Here is a 25,693-nt window from a genome sequence, read left to right as displayed (position 1 = left end):
TCCCAGAATGCATTGCACAGACAGGTTGTTTATGCAAAGAATGGATGAGGATCTGAGAGTGGATTTTCCTTTGAAATCATGAGTCACCGAGACAGTAAAATACAATAATAACACCTGCAGCATCTCCTTCACTGCGAACACTTGTGGACAGACGACTTCCACACTTCACACTAACTGAATGTTTGCACATTGGAGCACAAGCGCTTTACTTGGTGGTCGTTTTTTTAATTTTTTTAATTTTTTTTTAATTGTTGACCAAGCTGTCTGGGGCCTAGCCTGTTCAGAAATAGACGTTGCTGCGAGTGACACTCTTGAGTCGCTGGATGTGTTGCTGCTTTTGTGACCTCTGACCTGGCTTTCCAGTCAGTACAGTTTTGGCATCCCTTGACCCCATTTGTTCTGTGTGAGTTACAGCTGTTGCTGTCTGTCTCAGGGACAGCACATAGAAAGTAGACACACACTCAGTGGAGCGTGCTCATAGAGTGTTGATAAAAACGCACATCTCATAGTATCAGAAAGGCGATACACCTCACGCACATTCCACACACGACACTTCCAGGGTTACAAAAACATGAGATGATAATATACAATTTAAACAAATACTGTATATTCTTGTGTGAAAGACGTGATAAATCAGTGTACTACCACCTCTATAATAATCATATAAGCAAATTGTTTTTATTTTTTTAAACACAAATTTGGATCCAAAGCTAAACAAACCCCAGCACCAAAATGTAGTCTCTCAAAGTGAGAGAAGGCATCCTGTTGCACCAGCGGAACCTAAGGCTACATTTACATTGCTACGTTTTGGTTTAAAACCGAATATCTTTTACTATGTTCCTCCCTCTCATTCCCCCTGCTCTGGTGTTCCTCCCTCTCATTCCCCCTGCTCTGGTGTTCCCCCTCTCATTCCCCCTGCTCTGGTGTTCCCTGCTCTGGTGTTTCCCCCTCTCATTCCTCCTGCTCTGGTGTTTCCCCCTCTCATTCCTCCTGCTCTGGTGTTCCTCTGCTCTGGTGTTTCCTCCTCTCATTCCTCCTGCTCTGGTGTTCCTCCCCTCTCATTCCCCCTGCTCTGGTGTTTCCCCCTCTCATTCCCCCTGCTCTGGTGTTTCCCCCTCTCATTCCCCCTGCTCTGGTGTTTCCCCCTCTCATTCCCCCTGCTCTGGTGTTTCCGAGCCCCTAAACCGGAGACATTTGAAACTCTTCTGACCCGTTTTGGTTTGGAATCTGCGGGGTTGTGTTTCAGTTTCAACAGCTCCAAACAGAGACCTTTGGCAACACCGACACTGACGCCAACGTTTCTCCTCCTGATTGGGTCTTATCGGTCACAACGTCTCGTTCTCTGAGACTAAAGCTACTAAAGTTACCATGGCAACTACCAGCAACAGGCAGAGTATACATGCTGCCTCCTGTTTATGTCCAGTATACCAGAATGTTTATGAGGTTTGGGCACGTTAGTTTAAACAGAGATTAGTTCTTCTACTGGAGATAAAAACACTTCTGTGCACAGAGTTCGCTTTAGGCTCAAAACTCTGCTTAAAAACCAAAATGTAGCGGTGTAAATGTAGCCTTAAGTTAAGTCATCTTTAACTGATACATTTTAACTACTTAGTTTTACACTAAACCCTCCACATCATTCAGGTGCACCATTTCCATTTGGTCTACAGCTTCACTAAGTCAACCATCAAAATATTGTTGTGCAGAGTCAAGTTCCATCCTGTGCATCATTCAGGAATTATTTAATATTAGACAGCCACTGCTTACTATTCAATTAAAATAGAGAATGCAACTTTGTTAATTTGAACTGGCCAACATGATAATACACCTGTTTGTCAGCCTAACATCACCTCATCAGCAGGCCCACGCGGAATCTGTGGCTGCAGAACTCATTTTAAACAGTTTTTTATATATATATATATATATATATATATATATATAAAGATTCAGAATGTTAATACATCTCCACCCCGAGCACACACAAAAAACATTCCACAAATTTTCATTCTGGATCACCGCTAAGAACTGTCAAAACACTAACAAAAAAACCCTGCAGATTCTGTTAAGGTGTGTAATTCAAAGATCATTTATTAATTGGTGTGAATGCTGAAGCCATTCACACCCTGTTCTTCTACGTATTCATTATTATTTTTACGTACCCTTTTTTTGCACATTAACTCCTGCCACATTTTTCAACATAGAAACTTTCAGCACGATTAGGACCTTCTTGCTTTTATTCAAATTTTCCATAACTATCATAATTTCCAAAACATTCGTTTTCTAGGACATGTTCCCATTCAAGTGAATCAACACAATTTTAAAAGTTGACACAAATTCCTACATTTTCAACGGCTATCTACTCATTCATACATGCACCGAGAGAAACACCATTCAAACGTACAGCATTCACACTGCAATTTCTTGGCATTCACACCGCAATTTCCTCAGAAATTGTATTCTCTAGTTAATTCTGTTGTGCTTTGATGTTCTTTTATTTTACTTTTGAAGTAATGACACTTGTGGTGTAACCTGTTTTTACTAATTCATAGTGTAACTCCCACACTATATTCAAACCTAAGCTACCAACTAACAGCTGGTGCAACAGGCTGCAGGTCTTATAACACAGGGACTAACATTAGGCAACAACTGAACTTTGAACATAAATTCTACTAAAAGATTTTCTACGGTTAATGGTTTGTTGAATTATTAACAGCAGACAAGCAAAATTATTATTTTAATACATGAAAAATATATAAAAAGATCAGTTTTGCCACTGTTTCAAACCCAAGTTCAAACCATGTCAGAAAAAGAACAGTTCTCAGACAGTATGGTCACACTGAAATGACACACCAGCTTAAAATCAAGGATTTCCTGGAACTCCTCGTCAGAAATCTACAAAGCAGGAGGACCAGTCTGCTGAGGCCTGACTGGGACATGCCATAGTGTATAATCATTTACTGTAAATACTACATTAAGTTTGGAGCTGCTCTGTATCCTAAACAATGCTTGTTCTCCCATGTGAACACCTTATAACTATCTGTGTTGTGATACACTAGTGCACACCATACGAGAAAATAATGCAGTCTAAACTTCTAAATAGTATAGCCTTAACCAAAGTTGTGTTGTGAAAGACGAAGAGTAAAAACTGTTGTTTCAGTTTGTACTTTTGTTACTGATCATGAGGAAGTTTTGTAAGATGTTGCCCATGAGTGTCATTCATTTACGTCAAAGGAATTAAAACACCAATGTGGTAAATAATGTCTTATCCCATTTGTTGTTGGTTTTTTTTGTTTGAATGCAACCAAACACCAAGTGCTGCTACATATTGTGATAGCTCGACTTTGATCAATGATTCAGGCAAAGCTACAGTGGGGCAAAAAACTATTTAGTCAGCCACCAATTGTGCAAGTTCTCCCACTTAACAAGATGAGAGAGGCCTGTAATTTTCATCATAGGTACACTTCAACTGTGAGACACAAAATGAGAAAAAAAAAATCCAGAAAATCACATTGTAGGATTTTTAATGAATTTATTTGCAAATTCCTCGGGAAAATAAGTATTTGGTTACCAACAAACAAAGCAAGATTTCTGGCTCCCACAGACCTGTAACAACTTCTTTAAGAGGCTCCTCTGTCCTCCACTCGTTACCTGTATTAATGGCACCTGTTTGAACTTGTTATCAGTATAAAAGACACCTGTCCACAACCTCAAACAGTCACACTCCAAACTCCACTATGGCCAAGACCAAAGAGCTGTCAAAGGACACCAGAAACTAAATTGTAGACCTGCAGCAGGCTGGGAAGACTGACTCTGCAATAGGTAAGCAGCTTGGTGTGAAGAAATCAACTGTGGGAGCACACAAGAGAATATAAGAGAATGGAAGACATACAAGACCACTAATAATCTCCCTCGATCCGGGGCTCCACGCAAGATCTCACCCTGTGGGGTCAAAATGATCACAAGAACGATGAGCAAAAATCCCAGAACCACACGGGGGGACCTAGTGAATGACCTGCAGAGAGCTGGGACCAAAGTAACAAAGGTTACCATCAGTAACACACTACGCCGCCAGGGACTCAAATCCTGCAGTGCCAGGCGTGTCCCCCTGCTTAAGCCAGTACATGTCAGGCCCGTCTGGAGTTTGCTAGAGAACATTTGGATGATCCAGAAGAAGGATTGGGAGAATGTCATATGGTCAGATGAAACCAAAATAGAACTTTTGGTAAAAAACTCAACTCAGTCGTGTTTGGAGGGGAAAGAATTCTGAGTTGCATCCAAAGAACACCATACCTACTGTGAAGCATGGGGGTAGAAACATCATGCTTTGGGGCTGTTTTTTCTGCAAAGGGACCAGGACTGACTGATCCGTGTAAAGGAAAGAATGAATGGGGCCATGTATCGTGAGATTTTGAGTGAAAACCTCTTTCCATCAGCAAGGGCATTGAAGATGAAGCGTGGCTGGGTCTTTCAGCATGACAATGATCCCAAACACACCGCCCTGGCAACGAAGGAGTGGCTTCGTAAGAAGCATTTCAAGGTCCTGGAGTGGCCTAGCCAGTCTCCAGATCTCAACCCCATAGAAATACTTTGGAGGGAGTTGAAAGTCCGTGTTGCCCAGCGACAGCCCCAAAACATCACTGCTCTAGAGGAGATCTGCATGGAGGAATGGGCCAAAATACCAGCAACAGTGTGTGAAAACCTTGTGAAGACTTACAGAAAAGGTTTGACCTCTGTCATTGCCAACAAAGGGTATATAACAAAGTATTGAGATGAACTTTTGTTATTGACCAAATACTTATTTTCCACCATAATTTGCAAATAAATTCATTAAAAATCCTACAATGTGATTTTCTGGAATTTTTTTCCTCATTTTGTCTCTCATAGTTGAAGTGTACCTATGATGAAAATTACAGGCCTCTCTCATCTTTTTAATTGGGAGAACTTGCACAATTGGTGGCTGACTAAATACTTTTTTGCCCCACTGTATATTCTGTTAAAATCATCTTCTTACTGCCAATTCTATACAGCAAAATGCACAAAGCAGGGTTCAAAATTAGCACCATATTGTAGCCAAATGCTGGTAAAATATGAATGTGGCTGGTAGATTTGCTTCACTCACCAGCCAAAAAAACAACAATGGTAATATATTGAATGGCTGGTATACTAACATAATTGACATGGGATCATTCAAATTAAGGTGGTCACCTTTTGGATCATAAATGTGTGTTGTGTTTTGTACTTAAAGTATTACAAAATATACAAACAGACAATACATAAAACCTAAAATTAACAACTACAAAGACATCATGCAAAAACTACAATGACGCACCAATAGTAATATCTATCTGGTTGTATCATTGTGATAAAATAATGTATTATACATTTGCAAGGAAAGTCTTTATGGAAATCAGACTAGATCGAGATATCCTGTGTGCAATGTCATGACTTAACATGAGATTGGCTCTGCTAAAACAATCTGAGTGTCCAGAATGCAAAGGGTTCATCCCCTGGGGACCATGAATGTGGTCAATAATTTAAGTGATTATGGCAGGAAGGTCAGAATTAGGGTCCATCTAGTCTTGCATTGCCAGATCTTCCTCCACAGCGCTGTGGAGGAAGGTCTGGCTAGTCCACACAGCATCCCTGGATGGGAGAAAAACGTGCTCTGGTTTATTGGCATTTCTTTAAACCAATCACAATCATCTTGGGCGGTGCTAAGCTCCGGACGGAGCCACGGTGCCTCTGCTAAATAGTCTCAGGAAGGAACTTGTTTTGGTGGAACGTGTGTACGTTCAAAAGTAGTTTTAGTTGTGCAACAGAAAACTCAGATTGGACAGATAGTCTAGCAGAGATCTGAGGAGCAGTTAACCATAGTCCTCACAAATCCACCAGAGGTTAGAACGCCGACACAGAGACAGAGGAAGGGGATGGACATCCGGTCGTAAAGAGTGACAACCGGCGGAACCTGGCGGCAACGGACCAATCCCGGAATTAAGAATTATAGGTCCAAAGGGGACCATCAATTTTTAAGGTAACTTGTCATGTACCAAAGTGAAGATTTAACCTAATGTTAGCTCAGGTTAATAGGTTAACAACACCATTAGGGATAAATTAGATATTCAATATACATTGAATGTGCAGCCATGTGGCCATTACATGTTGAGCTATCTTGCTGTGAAAGAGATGGATACATGGATGGATGGTCCCGCTTAGACGGTGTCTTTTCGCTCTGCCATTAGCGGGGCTAGAATTCTTCCTGTGTTCAGTCCAGAAGTTCAGACCTTCATTAAATATCATATCAGCATTTAAAATACTACTCATCACATCAAGTTGTGCTTCCCTTGTGTTGTCCTGTTGTCAAAGTTTTTAATATCAGAAATATGGGTTTCTTTCAACTAAATTGCCCAAAAATAACATGGATGTACGTTGTATGGAATCCATACAACATTTAACAGAAAATAATGATTATTTCCATGACATTTTGGGTATTTTATTTAATTTTATAGCATTTACATTTTTTTTAAATAGTTTCTTTGACAGTCTGTGATCCACTCAACATTCTCTGATCTTAATAGTCCAAATAATTCATAATTTCTGCTTTTTTTAACCTAAAGAATTGGTATAATGTCACATAAATTAGGTTCATGACTTTTAAAAAGCATTGAAAAAAGTGACAAAAATAGTTAAAAAAAGCGTCAAAAGCATCGAAAAGAAAGGGACAAAAACGTCGGAAAAAGCACCAACAAAAGTTCATTTTCAATTTTGATGTGGAAGAACAAGAACATGTTCATGTTTGTGTCCGTCAGGAAAAGTCTAGACAGGAGATTAACACAGGACTACGTAGCATGACCAGGATGGAGGTAATTAAGTTAAAGCGAGCAGCTCTCGTGACCACTCCCAGAGTTCAGCTAACCTGGGTTCTGTGACTGATGAGGGTGGGGGAGGGGTTGCTTATACGGCACTTTGGAACTGGGTACACAACTAGATTTACACTGAAATACTCTACAGCTAACTAAACTGATCAATGCTACACTGGTTGTTGATTGTCAGGCTGATAATGATAATAGTCAGCTGTGTGGTACAGTGCAGAAATCAGTCAAATGATCAAAAAAATCTCACTGGACACTATAAAAAAGAAACATTTGCTTTCAGTCTCTACATGTGTCATAGTTTCAGATCATTTACTCATCATTTAGTTATCAACAGTTAGTCTTGATAATATGTATATGTATATACTTATATATATATATATATATATATATATATATATATATATATAAGTGTTTGTGACACACACCTGTCCATTAAAATATATAAAATATGTAAAATGTGAAAAACTTGCCGGCTAGTCTCGGTCGACGACAATTCATTTACCGGATAATGGCCAGAACATTCGTTGCTGCAATATTTCCCGCTGGACGTCCCTCGCATTGATAAACTCTCTTGTTTCGGGAAACATCAACTAACTTCGAGCAAGCAAGCTATTTGCTGAAAATGTCACGTTTTGAAGAAAATTTGGATTGTGCAGTAGGGCAGGCCTGCTTGGTTGTTTCGGGGAAGGATTGTAAAGATTTACAAAGAATATGTTTACGGCAGGGGTCTTCCACGTTTTTTAAGCCAAGGTCCCCTTAACTGAAACAGAGACAGAGCAGGGACCCCTACTACATACGTATAATGTATAAAATTAAGTTGCATATTAAACTGGGCCTACAATTATGTGTGGGTGGTCTAAAGCCTTTATGCATACCTTTTTTGCATAGAATACGAAGCCATTAAAATAATAATTGTTGGCATGATTTTATAAATCATGTTTTAATGTTACATGTGACAGTGAATCCTTAGGATAAACTGCATCTGTGGGTGGCTACCTTAGTGACTACCTAACCTATAGGTCAGTAAGCCTATCATCAGTGCTTTATATATGCTAATAAATATGTTGGATTCATGTTAAGACATTTTAATATTCAACAATAATTAGGAGGCCCCACTCCAGTGAGTCTGAGGACCCCCTATGGGTCCTGGACCCCCTGTAGAATATCTCTGGTTTAGGGCATTTCCTCTCTAACTGGGATGTTTTAGGACTGATTTGCTATGGACAAAATACACACAGCGATAAACTGGTAAGAGCCAATGAGGTTTAACCATGTATCAGCTAATTTAAATAGCTCACGTTCCTGTATTGTGTCAACAGTTAACTTCATTTAAGATTTGATGTGGCGTTTTCTTTTGCGGGTTGTAAATGTTCCACCAGAACAAGTTCCTTCCCGAGACTATTTAGCAGAGCCACCGTCGCTGCGTCCAGAATGTAGCGCCACCCAAGATGATTGTGATTGGTTTAAAGAAATGCAAACAACCCGGGCCGTTTTTTTTCTCCTATCCAGGAGTGTATGTGTGGAGGAGCCAGACCTTACTCCGCAGTGTTGGTGAGAGAGGTCATTTCTCATCAAAACTATTCATACCGGCAGCAATGCGAATTTGCGACAGTTGTTTGATAAAAGGTTTAAATATTCGCACCAGCTTATCTGCCATGTCGGGGGGACAGTTTGAGGTCCTTCTGGGGACTCTGCTGAAGCCAGAGAGAACGTGACGGTATGCGGTCGGAGCGGATGAGAGAGAGCAGAGACGGGGGTTAGCTCTGGAGACTCCAGCCCCGTCTCTCCCTGTGCTGTCTGACCACTTTTGGGAAGCCAAAGCAGGAAAAGCTAACACGTGTGTATGTTTCTTTTCAGAAAATCCCGAAGTGTCCTTGACCAAGACACTGAACGCCTAACCACTCCTGATGAGCAAGTTGGCGCCATGAATATCAGCCTCTCCCACTCATTTCATTATCACATTTCATACAGAATCTCATCAAATGTTTATTTGGAATGGTTTCAGATAGAGGGCTTCCTTTCCGCAAACAATCAGTGTTCAGTGATGTATTAAACAGTTCTATAATACAGTATGTAATCACATTGTATCAGGTCCATTGATGCTGTGATGTACATTAGAATCTTTTTTTTTTTTTTTTACATACATCTTCAAAACACAAATTTACAAATTCTATTTAACAATGTTTGTTGTGGATTTCCAGCACTGATTTGATATCGACAGATATTTAACAAAAATAATTTCCATAATTGCCAAATCAAAACATCAGTCTGGCTCTGTGACACATTCTTGCTGTACGTATTTCTTTCCCCTTTGGCCGTCATTGACTGTTGACACAACAGCAGATAGTCTGCCGGCGCGCTGGTCGGCGTGTTGTAACTTGTCTCCAGAACAACACTGGCTAGAGTGTCTGGGTGGTGTAGCGGCAGGGAGGACTCTGCTGATGGGGAATTGTGTGCAGAATGGAATAAAAAGAGGCTTAAGGAGAACTGTGGGATGTCCCGGCGGGAACATGTGGAAACCTCAGAGCTGAAACTGACTGAGGTGGTTGTTGTTGCTGTTATGAGTCGAGACCCTTGAGATGGGAAGCTGTGAAGCCTGTGTTCCCTGTCAGTTACATTCCATACAGACTGTTGCACCTTGCTGCACACTCACCTGTGTTTCTATAGCCTCGCTCCCTCTGGCTCATTCCTCTGTGAGTTTCAAAACAGTTATGTCATCAAGCAGGATATTTTTCCACCCGCGTTTGGCAGATGATATCATCCCCTATGTGCATAAAATATAAGCCACGTTTGAGCTGAAGTGCACTTTACAGTTGGGATGCATATCGTTATTTCCCACATGCCCAGGTTTTTTTTATATCCATACATCTAGGAGTTTACTACCAACACCTCAATACAATGATGGTGAATGGAATTTAGTTTGTGCAGTTCCTATGAAAGGAAACTGGGGCATTGTTCCTGGAGAACATGCTGCTGTTGACACCCTTTAAAGTGAATTAAGGATGTAACATCCTTGATGGCAAAAAGCTTCCTTTCAGCAAAATTAAACTGAGGTCCTAGTCTTCAGCCCAGCAGACACAATCAGCTAGGCCACAATCATTGTCTCATTAGGCTTCATACAGACCCAATCAAGTGATCCGGCGATTCGCAGCAGGGTTGTTCGATGTTGGGATTGTCACTTAAATGTAGCATTTGTGTGACTTGTTGTGTTCATTATAACCCCCCAATTAATTATATTTCACAATTATTGTTGTCCGTCAGATCGTTTTAATGACCTCGACATTTCCTTTTTCCGCTCCTTTTCAAAAGACTGACAGAAATGAGACAAGTGACCGTCGGAGGAGACATCGATACATGCTTTACATATACCGTCCTGTATCACACAGGGACGCAGAAGGAAACCCAGCAGCTGATCCACTTTCTGAAAATGAGCAGAAGTTTCTGCTTTCGTGTTGTAGCCATTCATTATTGTATTGGTACTGTATTATTGTAAACATGTGTAATTCATTCCTGTTCATGCACCTGTACATTGTTGTTGGTTATGATACAGGACACTAATTAAAGAAATGGGGTATGAGGGGAAAGGTTACTGGCCAACAGGCATCAGAATGGGGTCTGGAATTTCAGAATAGCTGTAGTTTTTTGTTTGTTTGTGGTCTTACATTATACATTTGAGTGCCTTTTTTTTATACGTGTGTGACATGTAAGTTGTGGTTCTAATAGTTGTAATAGTTGTAATAATGTTTACTTTATTGGGCAATAAAGACAGCTTTTTGTTAACAAAGAAAGTGTTTCTGAACATCAATGACATTCAAAACAGTGATAACTGAAACAGATATACAACACACCATGCAGTGTGTATACAAATATTTATTGCAAACAGACTTAAGTATGTATGATGACGTAACCAAGTGGCGTCTCATTTCATAGGGGTATGTTTTCACCCCTACCCCTTACCCCTCATTTTCGAGGGCCAAGGGCTAGGGGTAAACTAAGGGGTACTAGCCGTCTCACATTTCTGTAATATTGTATGATTTATGTGAGAGTAACAACTGAAATGTATACAGTACCAGTCAAAAGTTTGGACACGCTTTCCCATTCAAGTGAATGAGAAAGTGTCTCCAAACTTTTGAAAGGAAGGCTACTGTACACAAGCATTAAACCAGTCAGACTGATTTTGATTTATTTTGATTTATTATGTATTTATGTATCTACTGTTTAGACAGGGACAATGCACAGCTCCTTAGCAGTACCAGAGTTAGCTATAAACTCATTTTCATCTGTAGTCCCTGTGCAGGAAACGGGAAACATTAGCATTGTCTGATGTATAAGTGACTGTAGTAGTGATGGTTCTTTAAGTGGAAGGCATGACTTCAGGGCCTTGTATTGTTCAACATCCGCCCTGCTGAAGTATCCATGACTAAAACAATAATTCCTACAAAGGTGTGGCAAGGTGTGCTTCTCTCTCTGTACCGTAACTATCCAAAGTCCAAACTTGATCTGGAGGAATTTAACACTGAGACTAGATAGCCTAAAGCCAGCTAATGTCCTCTAGAGGCTATAATATTAATTACACACTATGAATATGTTGACCAAGCAAATGACATATTGATGGCCGAATGGTAGTAGAGGAAAGATCAAGGGTTAAAAAATCTTCTGAAGTCCTGTGTTTATGTGTTCACACAGAATGCAAAGCAAAAGACACTGCACAATTGCATTAAAAAACAATGGAAAGACACGCCCATGCCAGTTATTTTATGGTCAATTTGTGGGTTTCAGCTACCTCAATGGAGTTTACATTCTACAACTAAAAGTCACATATGGTGGGTATTTTATTAGCTGATAATCCCAGTAACTTAATATGTTTGAATTTAACTATGCATTAAAGGGTAACTACTGTTTTTGTCAACCTAGACCCTATGTTCCTATGTGTTTGTGTCTAAGTGTCTGATGGGAACAACAATCTTTGACATTGGTCCAGTATTAAGAGAGATCACTGCAGTGAATCAAGCTACAGTGTAAGTTAATAGGACAATTGTTCAGCTTGTATTTACCTTCACTACAGTGCTGGTTTTGCTACTGACAGACTCAGATTAATATTCTAAGTGTCTGACAACATTATGGAAAGGATTTCTAAGGAGGTCGACCTTTCTGCTAAAGAGTAAGATCCTTTTTTGAAACTTAAATCGATTCATCTTTGCAGCTCTATTAAATACATTACATTACTGTTGTAGTGGTAAATAAACCATGGCCACCAATCAGTGATAGTTATAAGGAAAATGGCTTGTGATAGAATCAGCAATCTATTAATAATTCTTTTTCTTCCAAGATATGCGTTATTTTGTTGTCCTGCCTCCTGTGTTCCTGAATGATTGGAGCTGAGAAACTCTACCTGAGGCTCACAACATCCGCAGCTCTTTCCTTTTAATAAAAGAAGACATTATTCTAAGTATTATTCTCTCACCCACTTGTTGATGCATCAGCGCCGTCAGTGTTCACCTACTCTGCCCTCCTTCCCTGGAAAACGATGAGTGGACGTCGTCGCTATCATTTCCAGTGAGAGGAGAAAAAAAGAAAAAAAAAGAGGATTCACTTGAAGTCCCTGCTCCCTCCTCCATGTTTTTATGTGCGGGGGGGGGGGGGCGTGCAGACAGTCAAGCGCAAAAGACACACGGCTCATCCGCTCGCCTCCCCATTGACGTCACTCCGGTATCACATGAACTAGCAGAGACCAATCGGCGGCGGCGCTGCCGGAGAGTGCTGGCTCCTTTACACCCAGATAGGGGGGAGAAAAAGACTGAATAAAAGGAAACCGTGCTAGTGAGCCTGTTATGACCACAAAACCTCACGGAGGAGCCTAGAGCCGTCGCCATTGGATATTTCCTCCGTGTTTCCTCATTACTCCCATGCGTTCCTATCTGTGGATTATTGTGTTTGGCGCTGGGGCGGACGGAATGGATCAGGCCATGGCCCTAACATATTGAATAGCTCGGTGGTGTTGGTGTTGGTGGAGGAGGAGGAGGAGGAGGAAGGGGCTGGAGGCGAGACGCGCACCGTGGAGACAATTTATGGGGCATTGTGCGGGGAGAAAATGGTGGATTATTTTCACTGTATCATAAAAACCTTCCCCCGTCTGGATACCCTGCCATAAGACGCCTGTCTTGGCCGTGTCTACTGTAACTCAGGTCGTGTTCTAGCGGTTGGTAGGTAGGTAACCCCCCCCTCTAGCTCGATCCGAACGACCTTATCTATTTCTATTTTTTTGTACATGAAGGATTGTTGTAGCGGGTCGACGCCTTCACCCTCCCCTCCCTGAGCGTAACATTTGGAAACAATAAACTGTTGGATTACTGAACTATGGATTTCAACGGCGGCGGCGGGGGGGCCAACGAGCTGCACAACAACCAGTTTTATCAGTGCGAGGAGAACAAGCCTCTGCTGGGGGAGATGTCGGAGGGGAATAATAACACCAAGCTGAGCGCAGGGCCGTGCAAGAGAAGCCTGCACCACTGCAGCAGCAGCGGGATGCGATACAAGCTGCTGCACGAGGGGGACATCCAGGTATGTGTGGTCAAACACCCCCGCACCTTCTTCAGCAAGATCCTCACCTCCAAGTTCCTGCGGAGATGGGAACCTCACCACCTCGCGCTCACAGACAGCAGCCTGACCTCGGCCACCGTGAGTCGCTTTCTAGCCTTCTGTCTGTGTGTGTGTGTGTGTGTGTGTGTGTGTGTGTGAGAGAGAGAGAGAGAGAGAGAGACAGATTCACATTCCACAGGCAACTTTGGTGTTTGTCTTTTCTTGTCTGGACGCAGCAGACGCGCACCGAGATAACGCGCAGTCTGTTGCCATGTTGACGCAGTTTACAAGAAGGCAGCGTGTCACTGCTTTCATGGCCCGTCCTGCTGATAATCTCGACAACGCTGTTGCTGTGGCCTTCTCTTCTCCACCCCTCCCCCCCCATGCCATCCCCACATCCCTTCCTCTCCATCACATGTGCACCCACATTTTCACCGTTCCTGTGGCCTATGGCCCTCCGGTTCTTACACTGGGGTGAAGCAGGGAATGCACAGGGTCTATTGAAGTAGAGGTTGCTGAAATGTGTGCATGTAGTGCAGGGGTGTCAAACTCTATTTCACTAAGGGTCACACTGAAATATGAGAATCACATCAAGGGCCAGACATGTTAAACATAAACAAGTAGTTTATTGGCATGCTTTCTAGTTAATCTAAAAAGTAAATTATTTGACTGTATTATTGCGTGTCTCATATAGTCTTCTCACTTCCGTTTGGTCCTCCACATGAAGCCAAAAAGTTCCTTAGCCATGATAGAATTTAGCATATCAAGCCAGACGACATTTTTAAAGTATGCTACCAGACAGCCGGCTCACAACAACCTGTCTCACAGGTCTGAATATGACAACTCACCGGTTCAGCGGGAATCTCAAAGTCGGTAAACCGGCCAAATTCTGCTCTGAGTGTCGCGTAATTGCAGTTTGAAAACAGCTTTCTGTCTTTTGGGGTTTGGTGCACAACTAGGGGGGGCAACATTTGTTGTGAATCTAAATTGATATGCGGGCCAGATCAAAATTTGCGAGGGGTCGGATTTGGCCCGCGGGCCTTGAATTTGATACATGTGATGTAGTGTGTCTCTTAATGGTCATTAATTGGCTCCATGAGGCTTTTAGCGGGTTTAAACTCTGAATCTAAATGATTAAACAACAAAGATCTTCTCTTATTAGTCAGTGGAAATAAAACCATGCAGCAGGGGGTCTAAGGGCCAGTTAGGTGACATGAAACCAGTGGAGAACCCCTACTGCAGCAACCTGCATCCCCACAACAAACAGGTCTTTATGGGTTGCCTCCTGCCTGTCTCATTGAAGGAATGCAGGATGGAGAGAGAGAATGCTCCAATCATGTGCCATCCTCAATGACACTATGTTGGTGTTATTGTTATTCTACTCTACTCAACAAATCTGTCCAGTGCCAACAGGCCTATATGTCTTCATGAATACAACTATGGATGGTTATTTTTCAACCAATAATCCAGTGATAAATATAAAGGAGGAGAGACTTTATCTCTACTTGGCGATCCAAACATCGGCACAACCAAAAATATATATTTTCAGGAAACAGGGTATATTTTTTCACTTAACACACAATACCCTCGTTATTTTATATATATATATATATATATATATATATATCTTTAACACTATTTACACACCAGCCTGGAGGAATTATAGACACAGTGTAATTATTAATCACGAAAGGAGCCATTACTGTGGTAATCAATTGTATTTGTACTTCAGCCAAATAATGCCAAAAATAATAAAAGCCTTTATTTCCCGTTTTGTTATCATCAACATCTCTGACATTTTCCACAAAGCCAGGCCCATTGTTTTATCAACACACCTCGTTAGATGCTTTTTGGATGTCTGCCTATCACACCTCGGGGGGTGGTGCTGAGTTGCCTACTGCAGTGTGCACTGTCTTGGAGACTGTTATTATGTTATTATATATTATTATAAGTGTGTCTTGGAGACTGTTATTATTGCAGAAAACACACCCAAACCTGGTTTACCTGCATGTCCAGATTGATTGAAGCCTTTTTAAGTCCACTATAAATCTCAATAACTCACCTGAATTATTTGTACACATGACCCTAAGAATATTAATAGTTATTAAAGAATATAGGCCTTTTTTATAGGAAAATGCATTCATTAATGCTTTTCTTTACATCTAAATGGATTTGGTTTGGTCCCTTATACAGTACTGATCCCATTTTTCACCAACACGGATTATTTGTATAAATGTGCTTGTTGTTGTATGTGGTGTAACAAATGATATAAGTCAATAATGCACTAAAAGGGCATTTATTATGAATCAAATAATCTATGAAACATGCTTGGGTAGATGACAATTGATCATAAATCATAGCGTCATGGAGGCTTCTTCCTGGTGACCAAATAACAGTGGAAGCACACCATACTGCTTCATGAATCCAAGCTGTTTACTTGAAAAGAACATGAGTTGTTTTCGGTAGATTCTTCCACTGTACAGATTTTATGTCAAGAACCTAATTTATGTATTTTTCCATAGCAGTTGCTTCACGTTAGCCTATTATCATACACAGGCTTGTGATCAAACTTTCTTAACACATATTACAAGCGAGTTTTACTGCTGAGTTTATGGCATCACCATCAAAGCATACTATACAATCTGCTGATTAGCTTTATGACTAATGGGATAACATTGTAGACTAATGAGGTAGACTGCATGTACACATTTTAGCATGAACAATGTTCATGAGTGATAGCTTTTGATGTTCTCACTTGAGTATCCACCAAACTTACTTATTACTAGCTTCCATCAATAAAAGCTATTTCAAACCTGCGATAACTGATTATTAATTTTTTTGGCCACTTGGGCGCAGCAGAAGCCAGTCGTGAACACAGTATTGACATAAACCTTTTATTTTTATTATGTGTGTCTTTGAAGGTTGATATGCCAAACTTGTTAGCAAACAGTTTTCTATTTACACATTCAGCAGAAATGGGGCATTTGGAGTCGTGTTTCTGAACACCTGATGAATGTAACTCCAATATTCACTTTCTTTTAGCTCTGTTTTTGGTCTCTACCTGAGGGAAATGTCTGTCTCTTTAGCTGCTAAATGCTCCAATATGTCCACCAGCTAGTCTCTAACTGTGTTTGTCTGTTGTTTCAGCCTGAGCAGGTACATTGGCCTTTCAGAGCAGTAAAGTTGTGGGCACGACAGCTAAACAATGAGCTGTAACTTGCCATAAAGCTCCATAAAGCAGAGAGGAGCTGCAGATTCAGGTGGTCATTCTCTGTAGGTTCATTACTATGAGAGACCCCTTTTAACATTTTCACATTTGATAAATTGTTATTATACAAATATCAATTATAGCCACTTTAAGGCAAAAAGGCCAACCCATTGTCACTCCCAACTCGTAAAATACTGACGCTTGGTCAGTGGCTCTCAGCTTCAGATCCTAACGCAAAAATTCCCCTTTAGCGTCTGTAGGGATCTGGTTGGGGGGGATGGGTCAAACAACACAGGACTTTAACCCAGGAAACCAGGGTTTGTGTCCCATTCTTGTCCAGCGTGTTACTGAAACGTACATTTTGTAACCCTACCAGCGTTTTTTTCCTAAAGTTAACAGTCCCGTTATTGTGCTGCATGTCAGTTAAACATACGTCCCAACGCCAAGAGTCCCGACCAAGCGTGTCTAAATATGACACCAAAGGGCTAGATGCGAGTCCCGACAGCGTCAAATAGTGACGCCAAGAGTCCCAACCAAGGAGACGAAAGCCAAAGGCACCTGACCTTTTTGACGTGATGGTAGTGAGAATATGCTGAGAAGGCACCATAAATGGTCAAAATATATGCTGTCGTCATTGTAATACTAGGAGTTTTACATTTTGCTATCCATTTATACACAAAGTTTATTCATTTCTGTTGTCAACAACCTTAACAGTAGCATCTCTAACTTTCAATGGAGAGCAATTCTATCATGTCTTCTGGTTTCCTTGAAAAGTGTTTTGGTAGGATAACCTGGACTGGCTTTGTATTATGGATTTGGACCAAACCACACAGTTACAGTGTTGAGTAGAAGGCATGACACCAAAACCTTTTTTTGTGTTCAACATGTTGGCTGATGAAAAGAACAACTACTGGAGGGCCTTCCACAGATGGGAGACAAGTAATAGGCAGCGGGTCCTTGCAAAGCACAACAAGAAGCTGCCCTCAGCAGCACTTCTACTTCCTTATCAGTGACTAATCAGATCCTGAAATTGTCAGAAGTTTCTCTTTTCTCACATGTAGCACACAACAAGAGATTGTCAGTCTCAAGGCAGTTACACACCAACCAGACGGCCGACCGTTGGCAGAAAAGCCAGTGTGACTGATCAGTCTCCTCGAGTTGGTCCAAAAAGTTCCTCAGAACACACCGAAGTGACTAGACGTAATACGTCTCCATAACAGCAGGTGGCGCTAATCTGTATTGTCACCCAAAAAATTTAAACTGGCAGCTGATTGGACGAACGCGTCGCATGGATCTGGCTGCTGCTTCCGGATTTTGGATTTTTCGAACGGCCATTACTGGCGAGTCATTCAGAATACGATCTTATATTGGACTAAAATAGTTCCCCGAAACGTGTTTCTGAAAACATTTTAAGAGAAAAATAGACCATACAATTGCTGAATCTGTCTTCATTTCAGATCGTCAAAGGTCAGTTTAAAAGATTTTCATCAGATTTTGAGAGGCTCTAGTCACGGTCATCCCACTCGCCATTTCCGGGTGAGTCCCGACTGCCCTGTCTCCGACTGAGCATGTCAGGTCGGCCAAAATGAAGGCCGACAGCTCCTCCAACGGACGATGGAACGGAACACACCCAACAGACTCGAGTCACTGATCTCGCCAGACTGTCAGACGGCCGATTATCGGCCCGGTGTGTAACTGCTTTCAGACATGTTCTTACTTACTGGTATATACTGGTTTATGCAAGGGGTGGCACTAGGTAGAGCCTGCAGAAGGCAGGACATGATGCAGTTTACACTGTGTCAAATAGCCAGTTTGGAATTTTGTCAAATAACTAAATCTCTTGCCGTTCCTTTGTCTGACGAGAATGCTATCAGAAAAATGTAAGGAATTGTGGTCAAAATGGTTCATGTGTACATTAGCTCACAGAGACCAGACTTGCTATAATTACATTGCAAATTGCAATTTAACTGAACTACTGAGGAGACTGTCGTATAGTAGACTTTTATGAATTAATAAGTGTGTCATATCCTTTTGTTTATAGTTAAATAAGGTTAAATGAAAGGGAGAGCAGTAGATGGAAGGAAAGCCATTTTGAGTCGTGACTTGATGCAATTGTCTAAGTGATATTGTATTAGTATGTACTCATAGTGTATCTACATGTGAAGAATCTTAATTGTCTTTTCTGCACATCTCTTTCTCGCTCTCTCTCTGACTCTGTCTCTGTCTGTCTCTCTCTCTCTGACTCTGTCTGTCTCTCTCTCTCTGACTCTCTCTGTCTGTTTCTCTCTCTCTCTCTCTCTCTCTCTCTCTCTCTCTCTCTCTCTCTCTCTCTCTCTCTCTCTCTCTGTCTGTCTCTCTCTCTCTCTCTGTCTGTCTCTGTCTCTCTCTCTCTCTCTCTCTCTCTCTCTCTCTCTCTCTCTCTCTCTCTCTCTCTCTCTCTCTCTCTCTCTCTCTCTCTCTCTCTCTCTCTCTCTCTCTCTCTCCGTCTCTCTCTCTCTCTCTCTCTCTCTCTCTCTCTCTCTCTCTGTCCGTCCCTCTCTCTCTCTCTCTTGTCTCATCTCTCTGTCTCTCTCTCTCCACCGAGCTCCAGCTGATCTTCTAAGAACGGTGACGCTGTTATCAATCGAGTATTGATTGGTCGGTAGGCAGTGCTTTAACACCGGTTGATCTCTAATCTCCAACATAACCATAATGCTCCCGAGCAGGTTAGGTGTTCAGCATAAGTTACCACGGTGATTTAACCCGGTAACAAGTGATCCACCGTCGTCGTACAGAAAACCCAGGGTTGAACCTGAAGTTACCTCAGTAATGCCAAATCTTGCTTCGTAGTACAGGCCTCTGGCAGGGTAAAGATGATCCAACTCATTTAGACATTTGCGTTCCCACACACAGCTCCGCCGGGTAATGGCTAGATAATTTCAGCTTTCCAGTGCATATGTGAGAGGGGCTTATGTTTAACAAGTTAAACTTTTGTAAGGAATTTCGCACTGTGTGTGAAAGTGAAAGTGATAACAGGAGTGCCAACATATCAGCAACATATCAGCAAACCTTATTTTGACAGGTAGTGCAGCATGTGTGAAGCATGAATGTCCAGTGAAATAACTACTTGCTGTTGCTTTTTGTATTTCTTTGATCACATTCCTAGATGAGGTTTTAAGTTGTGTGCTAATATCAGTGATTCTTTATTGATTGTGGCTGCAGAGGGAAACATTGCAGCCTTCGAACTTTGGCCAGTCAACAGCAGCCCTCAGTGACAGGCAGGAAATCATCTCTTGCAGGAATTATTTCTACATCTCTTAACCCACTGAGGTCTGAGGGTCATTTTAGACATACTCGCATATTGTTGTCAATTTACAGTAAACAGATGTTAGCAGTATTTTCAAACTACCATGACGTTTTTGTATTCAGCAGAAATTCAGCTACAGTGGTATGTAAAGTATTTCATGATAGTACTTTACATGTAATCTGGAGAAAACTCTAGTCTTCTGGACCCCACAGCCCGCTGCTCTGCCGCCTGGCATCACCACACAGCCAGCGTACGGTACTAACACTAACCCTCTTACCTGAGTTCACCTTGAACTCCCAGACAGCAAGTATGTTTAGTTACGCGTGCCTCTCTGCCGTTGTTGTTTTTCACATAAAACCGGGATGGTTAAAGTTAACTGACGCTATAGAGGTCCGCTAAAACAAGCGCTAAAGTTAGCTAGTGTCAGCTTTCGGAGCTAACGCAGAGAGAAACAGACTCACTTGCGGTTTGGGAGTTTCAGGTGAAGTCGTGAAGGCCGCCGCCGTAGATGTACGGTAAAGCCAGAAGCTGAATGCGGTCAAGCCGTCATTGAGCGCCGTGCACAGAGATGAGGCACTATTGTCTGTTTTTCCATGCTGGTTGGCGTTCTTCTTCTTTAGCATTTAGCGGCGGACTAGAACATTTGTAATGTTAGGCGTATGTACTGTCCCCGTCAGGTCCGGAAGTATTGCACCCCCCGGTACTTAGGAAAAATGAGTACCGTCACGTTTTCAGAATTTTGGTACCGAAGTACCGGTTCTTTAGAGAGGCATTATCAGATTTTAATGACAACATTGACAAAACTAATATTTGTGGGGAGAGCATTCCACTGTTTCCAGGACAAGCTAGTTATTAGACCTAGCTAGTTAAGATTTGTTTCTCAAACTACTGTATATGAGGAGTCTTTCTTGTTGGCTACTGCTACTAGATAGTCCTTTTCAAGCAGTATCTTTCCAAATGATCTCACATGCTTATAGTAGGTGCTTTATTGTGCTTGCTTCAAAGAGCCAAATGCCAAATGTCACTGACTGCAGGGGACTGGCTGTCATAAATGATCCTGTAAAAACCCCAGAGACTAGTGGAAATGTTCTGTAAGCTAACAATGCACTTTGTTGCTTTAAAGTCATCATTGAATGCCATAAGCACTGCACGTTTCGTAAGCATAGCAGAGAGTATGAACATTAGTCAAATGGTGTCATTTATCATAAGCTGTCCTTAAGTGAACTGCAGTCTGCTTGATATTTATGGCAGGAAACTGAATCTGTATAGACCGCTGTGGTAGAAATGATGATGCTAATGCTCATTCTTTTGTTTCAAATCAAGTCGTGGGTGATTGATCTAGAAATTCTGTTGACTGTGTGTTTGTTCGGTATGGTGACACCCATACAGTGATCATGTGTCGGCGAGTTGGCTTGTCGACGATGTCGCATATTCTTTGCTCTGTAAAGGCTGAAATATGAGGAAGAGGGTTTTATTCAGGCTGAAGCATGAATGTGCATTTCCTGAGTGGAGTTGTTGTGCTCTGTTTCGAGCAGAGTGGTTATGTGGGCAGAAGAACAATGCTGACCAATTTGCTCTGCTCTCTTACAGAGACACTACTTCCAACAAGGAGGCAAAGAGCGTTGACTCTGTGTCTCCAACAGCAGCCCCACGCACAGCAAATAATTGAGATGATTGTGAGGAAAACAGCTTTGTGAAAGTGAGCGTGGCTGCCAAGAGGGTTTCATTAGTTTCAGTAACAAAAACCTCATGAATCCTGTTTCAGTTAAAGCAATGTTAATTTTTCCAAAACGTACAGTTTTCAATTGCTGACAAGCATCAGGCAATACATAAACCACTTTTTCAAAACTCTTCATACTGTCTGCATTACCAACATGCATCTTGGCTGAACATGCTGGAGCTGCTACCCCGCGACCCGACCCCGGATAAGCGGATGAAGATGGATGGATGGATCTTGGCTGAACAGTTGATCTCACCTCCAAAACTCACTCAAACGACCAAATCACTTCATACCTGTGTCTCACTTATACGTTTACATGCATATAATGTTCAGGGTTTTGCCCTTATTCCAAAAAAGAATAATCTGTCTACATGGCAAATGAAATTAATATTCCCGTTTACATGCAGCCGCGCAAAATAGGATTTTTTCAAAGGTTTTTCACTGGTGGCAGACTTGTTGGACCGTGCGAATCTAGTGTCCCTCTTTCATTCCTTTAACCACCTTCTTGAAAAGGTTAGCTTAGTGATGTGTGCGCATATCCAAAAAGCTGTTAGCTGTTATATCCAAGTCTTTGACCATGTTTAAAAGTAGCTGTGTTTCTCCTTCTTATCTTTTGGCCATGCATCTCTACCGCAGCCTTGCAAACTGTTGGCTAGTTGGTTTGTGTACAACAACCAGCAACCATTTAACAACTTATAATGTACCAGACCAGCAACACACAGAGCTGACCATAGGCTGTAAACAGGCAAAAGGCAGTAAACTGGCTGTAAACGGTGATTTAAAAACCCTGATTGAGACCCATATTCTGAGTGGGCTGTGTACATGTCCAAAGAATGCTTCTAAAACCCAAATAATACCGGCATATCACACGTCTGAATCGGAAAAAGGCCTAATTCGGAATATCCAGATGGAATGTATTGTATCAAATTTGGAATATTATCATATTTGGAATAGTGGAATATTAGTGTGCATGTAAACATACTCACCCAGGAAGCAACACACTGACCTACAAAACAACTAACAGCATTACATAAATGATGAACTTTTACTTTAAAGTTTGAATGATGTTCACATGAATCAGTATTTCATTATATAATAAGAATAACACTTTTTCACTTTGACTGTACTAAAGTTTATGTAAAAAGAACGATTAAGAAATTGGCTTCCATATCCTTTGTTTTCTATATCTGTGCAAAGAGTAATTTACTTGTGAAAAATAAAAAATTATAATAAAAAACAAATCTTTAAATTCCAGGGATGCTATAATAATTACAAAAACAAATATCAGCTACAGATGCCAGTCCTTTCAGGGGCTATGATAGTGGAGTTTAGCCAGAAAAAGTGAGCGTCATGCGGTGATGACAGTTAAGTTTAGGCCTTAAAACGACTCGTTAAGTTTGAGGTGGTTTGGATTAAACCAACAAGCGTTTCCTGGGTGAAAGTATTTCGGATATTGAAAGGAGGATTTAATTCTTGCATGTTGTGTTTTGTTGTGCATGTGCAAAACTGATTCCCAGTTTGGTCCACATAGACTTCTGTTTCGCTGACTGTGTGAAGAGTTTTGACAACATGACTTTCGTTTTGACAAATGCATTTGAAAAAGAAGAAGTGAATTCTTATTTTAAGACGTAGAAAATGACATTCTGTAAATGCAGTTATTAATTATTTAGATTTGTTACCTCATTTAAGGAGGAATCAAAATATGGATGGATGCTGCTTCATTCTTCATATAAGTTCATGTAAATGTGTGTGTGTGTGTGTGTGTGTGTGTGTGTGTGTGTGTGTGTGTGTGTGTGTGTGTGTGTGTGTGTGTGTGTGTGTGTGTGTGTGTGTGTGTGTGTGTGTGTGTGTGAGAGAGAATGAGTTGTGACTCACTTTTTTTTTTTCCTTTACCAGGACTGCCTGTCGGGACTGTAGTCTGACAGGCACATTTTACATCACATTTGCGTAAGAAGGGCGCTAGTGCAAGCAAGCACTTCCTGTGTTGCACATCGCTCACAAAAGGCCCGAGATGAAAGGAATCTGGTGGTGCTGGGAGCATGAGGGGCTCATTACAGGTAGCAAGGTGTAAGGCCTTTTAGAAATCTATCAGGGAGGCTTGAGTGTCACGTCTGCAGTGTCTAATGATCACGTAAGAAGCCACATCAGCAGTCTATTTTAACAATGGTACTTTTTCTAGTTCGGGTCAGTGTAAGCCTCAGTGTCGATATGTTGAGTGTTCAATTTGCAAGGAATAATCAAATATTTTAAATTAAACATTTTGTTTGGCAAAATGATCTGAAACAAAAGAGAAGTCATTATTCATGTATTTGATAAGCATACTGGTCTTACCTTGCAAGTCTTATTCGTGGCATGACGTGTGGGAGGTGAGAAAGTTTCAACCTTACAACGTAGGGGAACAACAACTCTTTTTTTATTTCCCACAGGAAGCACACAACGTTGTCCTCTACTCCACTGCATGAAGGAGCTTTTAACTAAATGGAGCTCAAATTGATCATAGAAACTGATGATCATGCTGCAAAACTATAAGCTATTCTGTATGTAAGTTAAAGACCAGCACAAAATCAATTACTTTGTCATGTGCCAGTATAGTGACAAAATCCAAACTGCCTAATCATAATGTGAATTAAAGTGAGGCTGTAATGTTTGCTGAACACTTGGACACAGAGGCCACACGTGACGAGGAAAAAGATGAAAGATAAAATATGATGTAACCGTAGCACTAGTTGAGAGTAAAGCAGACTAATTGGATGAATAACGTTATGGCGTTTTTACACATTTAACTTGGTTGCTTTGTTCCGATTCAGGGCCTAAAATGAAATGATACAATTGTTGCATTTGTCCCTTGGTTCGTTTGTGTTTACACAGCAACGTTCAAAAGTGGTCCAAAGCAGTCTCAAAGTTGTAAACAGATGCAATGCAAGAGCAAACTATTCTCTCATTGGTCAGAAATTTGTGTAAGTGCTCGTGGTTTAGTCAGGTATGAAAACACAGCAATATCTATATATCGACACGGAGGATTAAAAAACATGATGGACTCTTCAGAAGAGGTCATTATCTTCACTCGAGTTTCTGCGCGGGAAAGTCTCCTGACGCCACAGTCTTCTGAACATAGTCCTACTGAGAAATCCAGAGAGAGTTGTGTGGAGCTGATAGTCTTAATTAGCTTTGTAGCTACTCATTTGGCAAAAGCTAGAATGTGACACACATTCATTAATATCAAAAAGTTACGCACTAAAGCTTTAAGCACTCAGTGCCAATGACAGCCCGCTGCTTTGGGATCTGTGTGGTATGTGTAGCGCCACAGCCAAGTTATCGTTCATTATCAATCAATTTACTTCTATCAAAAATAATATAAAGTTACAACTAAGGTAGGATAACACATCATACTACACAGTTCTCTTTAAGTAGGCCTCAATCTCAAGAATGGCCCTAATCTCAGCCATCTCTAAACTAGGCCAAAATAGAACAATCCGATTGGTTACAGGCTGCACAAAGGCAGGGGAAACATGCACTCCAGATCCTGTGTGTGTGTGTGTGTGTGTGTTGAAGCAAAACCAGAGGATGTTGTGGATAAAGTATACATCCAGTATTGCACATCACGCTGCTCATGACCTCATACACACACACACACACATACTGTACAGTGTACACACACATAAGGCTTTGAAAGGCTCTGGGCAGGCCTCCAGGACAGGCTGCAGTACATGTTCATATTCAAATACTGGATCCTCCCACTTTTGTTTGAACAATGCAGCCATTTGGCAAAGATTTGAGTTATAGTTAGGGATGATGGCGCTCTCTGCCATATTGATTTATGATATTTAGAATAGATTGGAATTGGACTCGTTCCCCTCATTCTGCCTTGTTATGTGTGTCTGTGAGTGATGGATAACGTGAAGGAAAACAGAGAAACCAAACAAGAGAGTATGCAAGGAGCAAGCTCTTGACAGGGAACAAAAACTGCAGCCCTGCAGCGGTCATTCTCTACGGAGGCTGTTTTAGTCATGTCTTTCAGGGAAACTGTGGCT

The 25,693-nt window shown here is 41.3% G+C and overlaps 2 protein-coding genes across 2 annotated transcripts in view; both read left to right on the top strand.

The window, feature by feature from the left end:
* The window catches only part of kiaa0513 (KIAA0513 ortholog), a 104,642-nt gene that overhangs the window by 78,739 nt on the left and 210 nt on the right, over positions 1-25,693 (top strand). The gene's annotated exons all lie outside the window — the stretch shown is intronic.
* Positions 12,595-25,693, top strand: part of cmip (c-Maf inducing protein) — a 51,009-nt gene continuing 37,910 nt past the window's right edge. The window contains exon 1 of the mRNA XM_078258051.1: positions 12,595-13,547. Coding sequence (XP_078114177.1) covers positions 13,227-13,547 — 321 coding nt within the window. The 5' untranslated portion in view covers positions 12,595-13,226. The remainder of the gene's footprint in view (positions 13,548-25,693) is intronic.

Source organism: Sander vitreus, chromosome 8 (genome assembly GCF_031162955.1).
Source record: "Sander vitreus isolate 19-12246 chromosome 8, sanVit1, whole genome shotgun sequence".
Classification (NCBI taxonomy): Eukaryota; Metazoa; Chordata; class Actinopteri; order Perciformes; family Percidae; genus Sander; species Sander vitreus.
The sequence above is the reverse complement of the archived record's forward strand: the minus strand, read 5'-3'. Positions and strand labels throughout refer to the sequence as shown.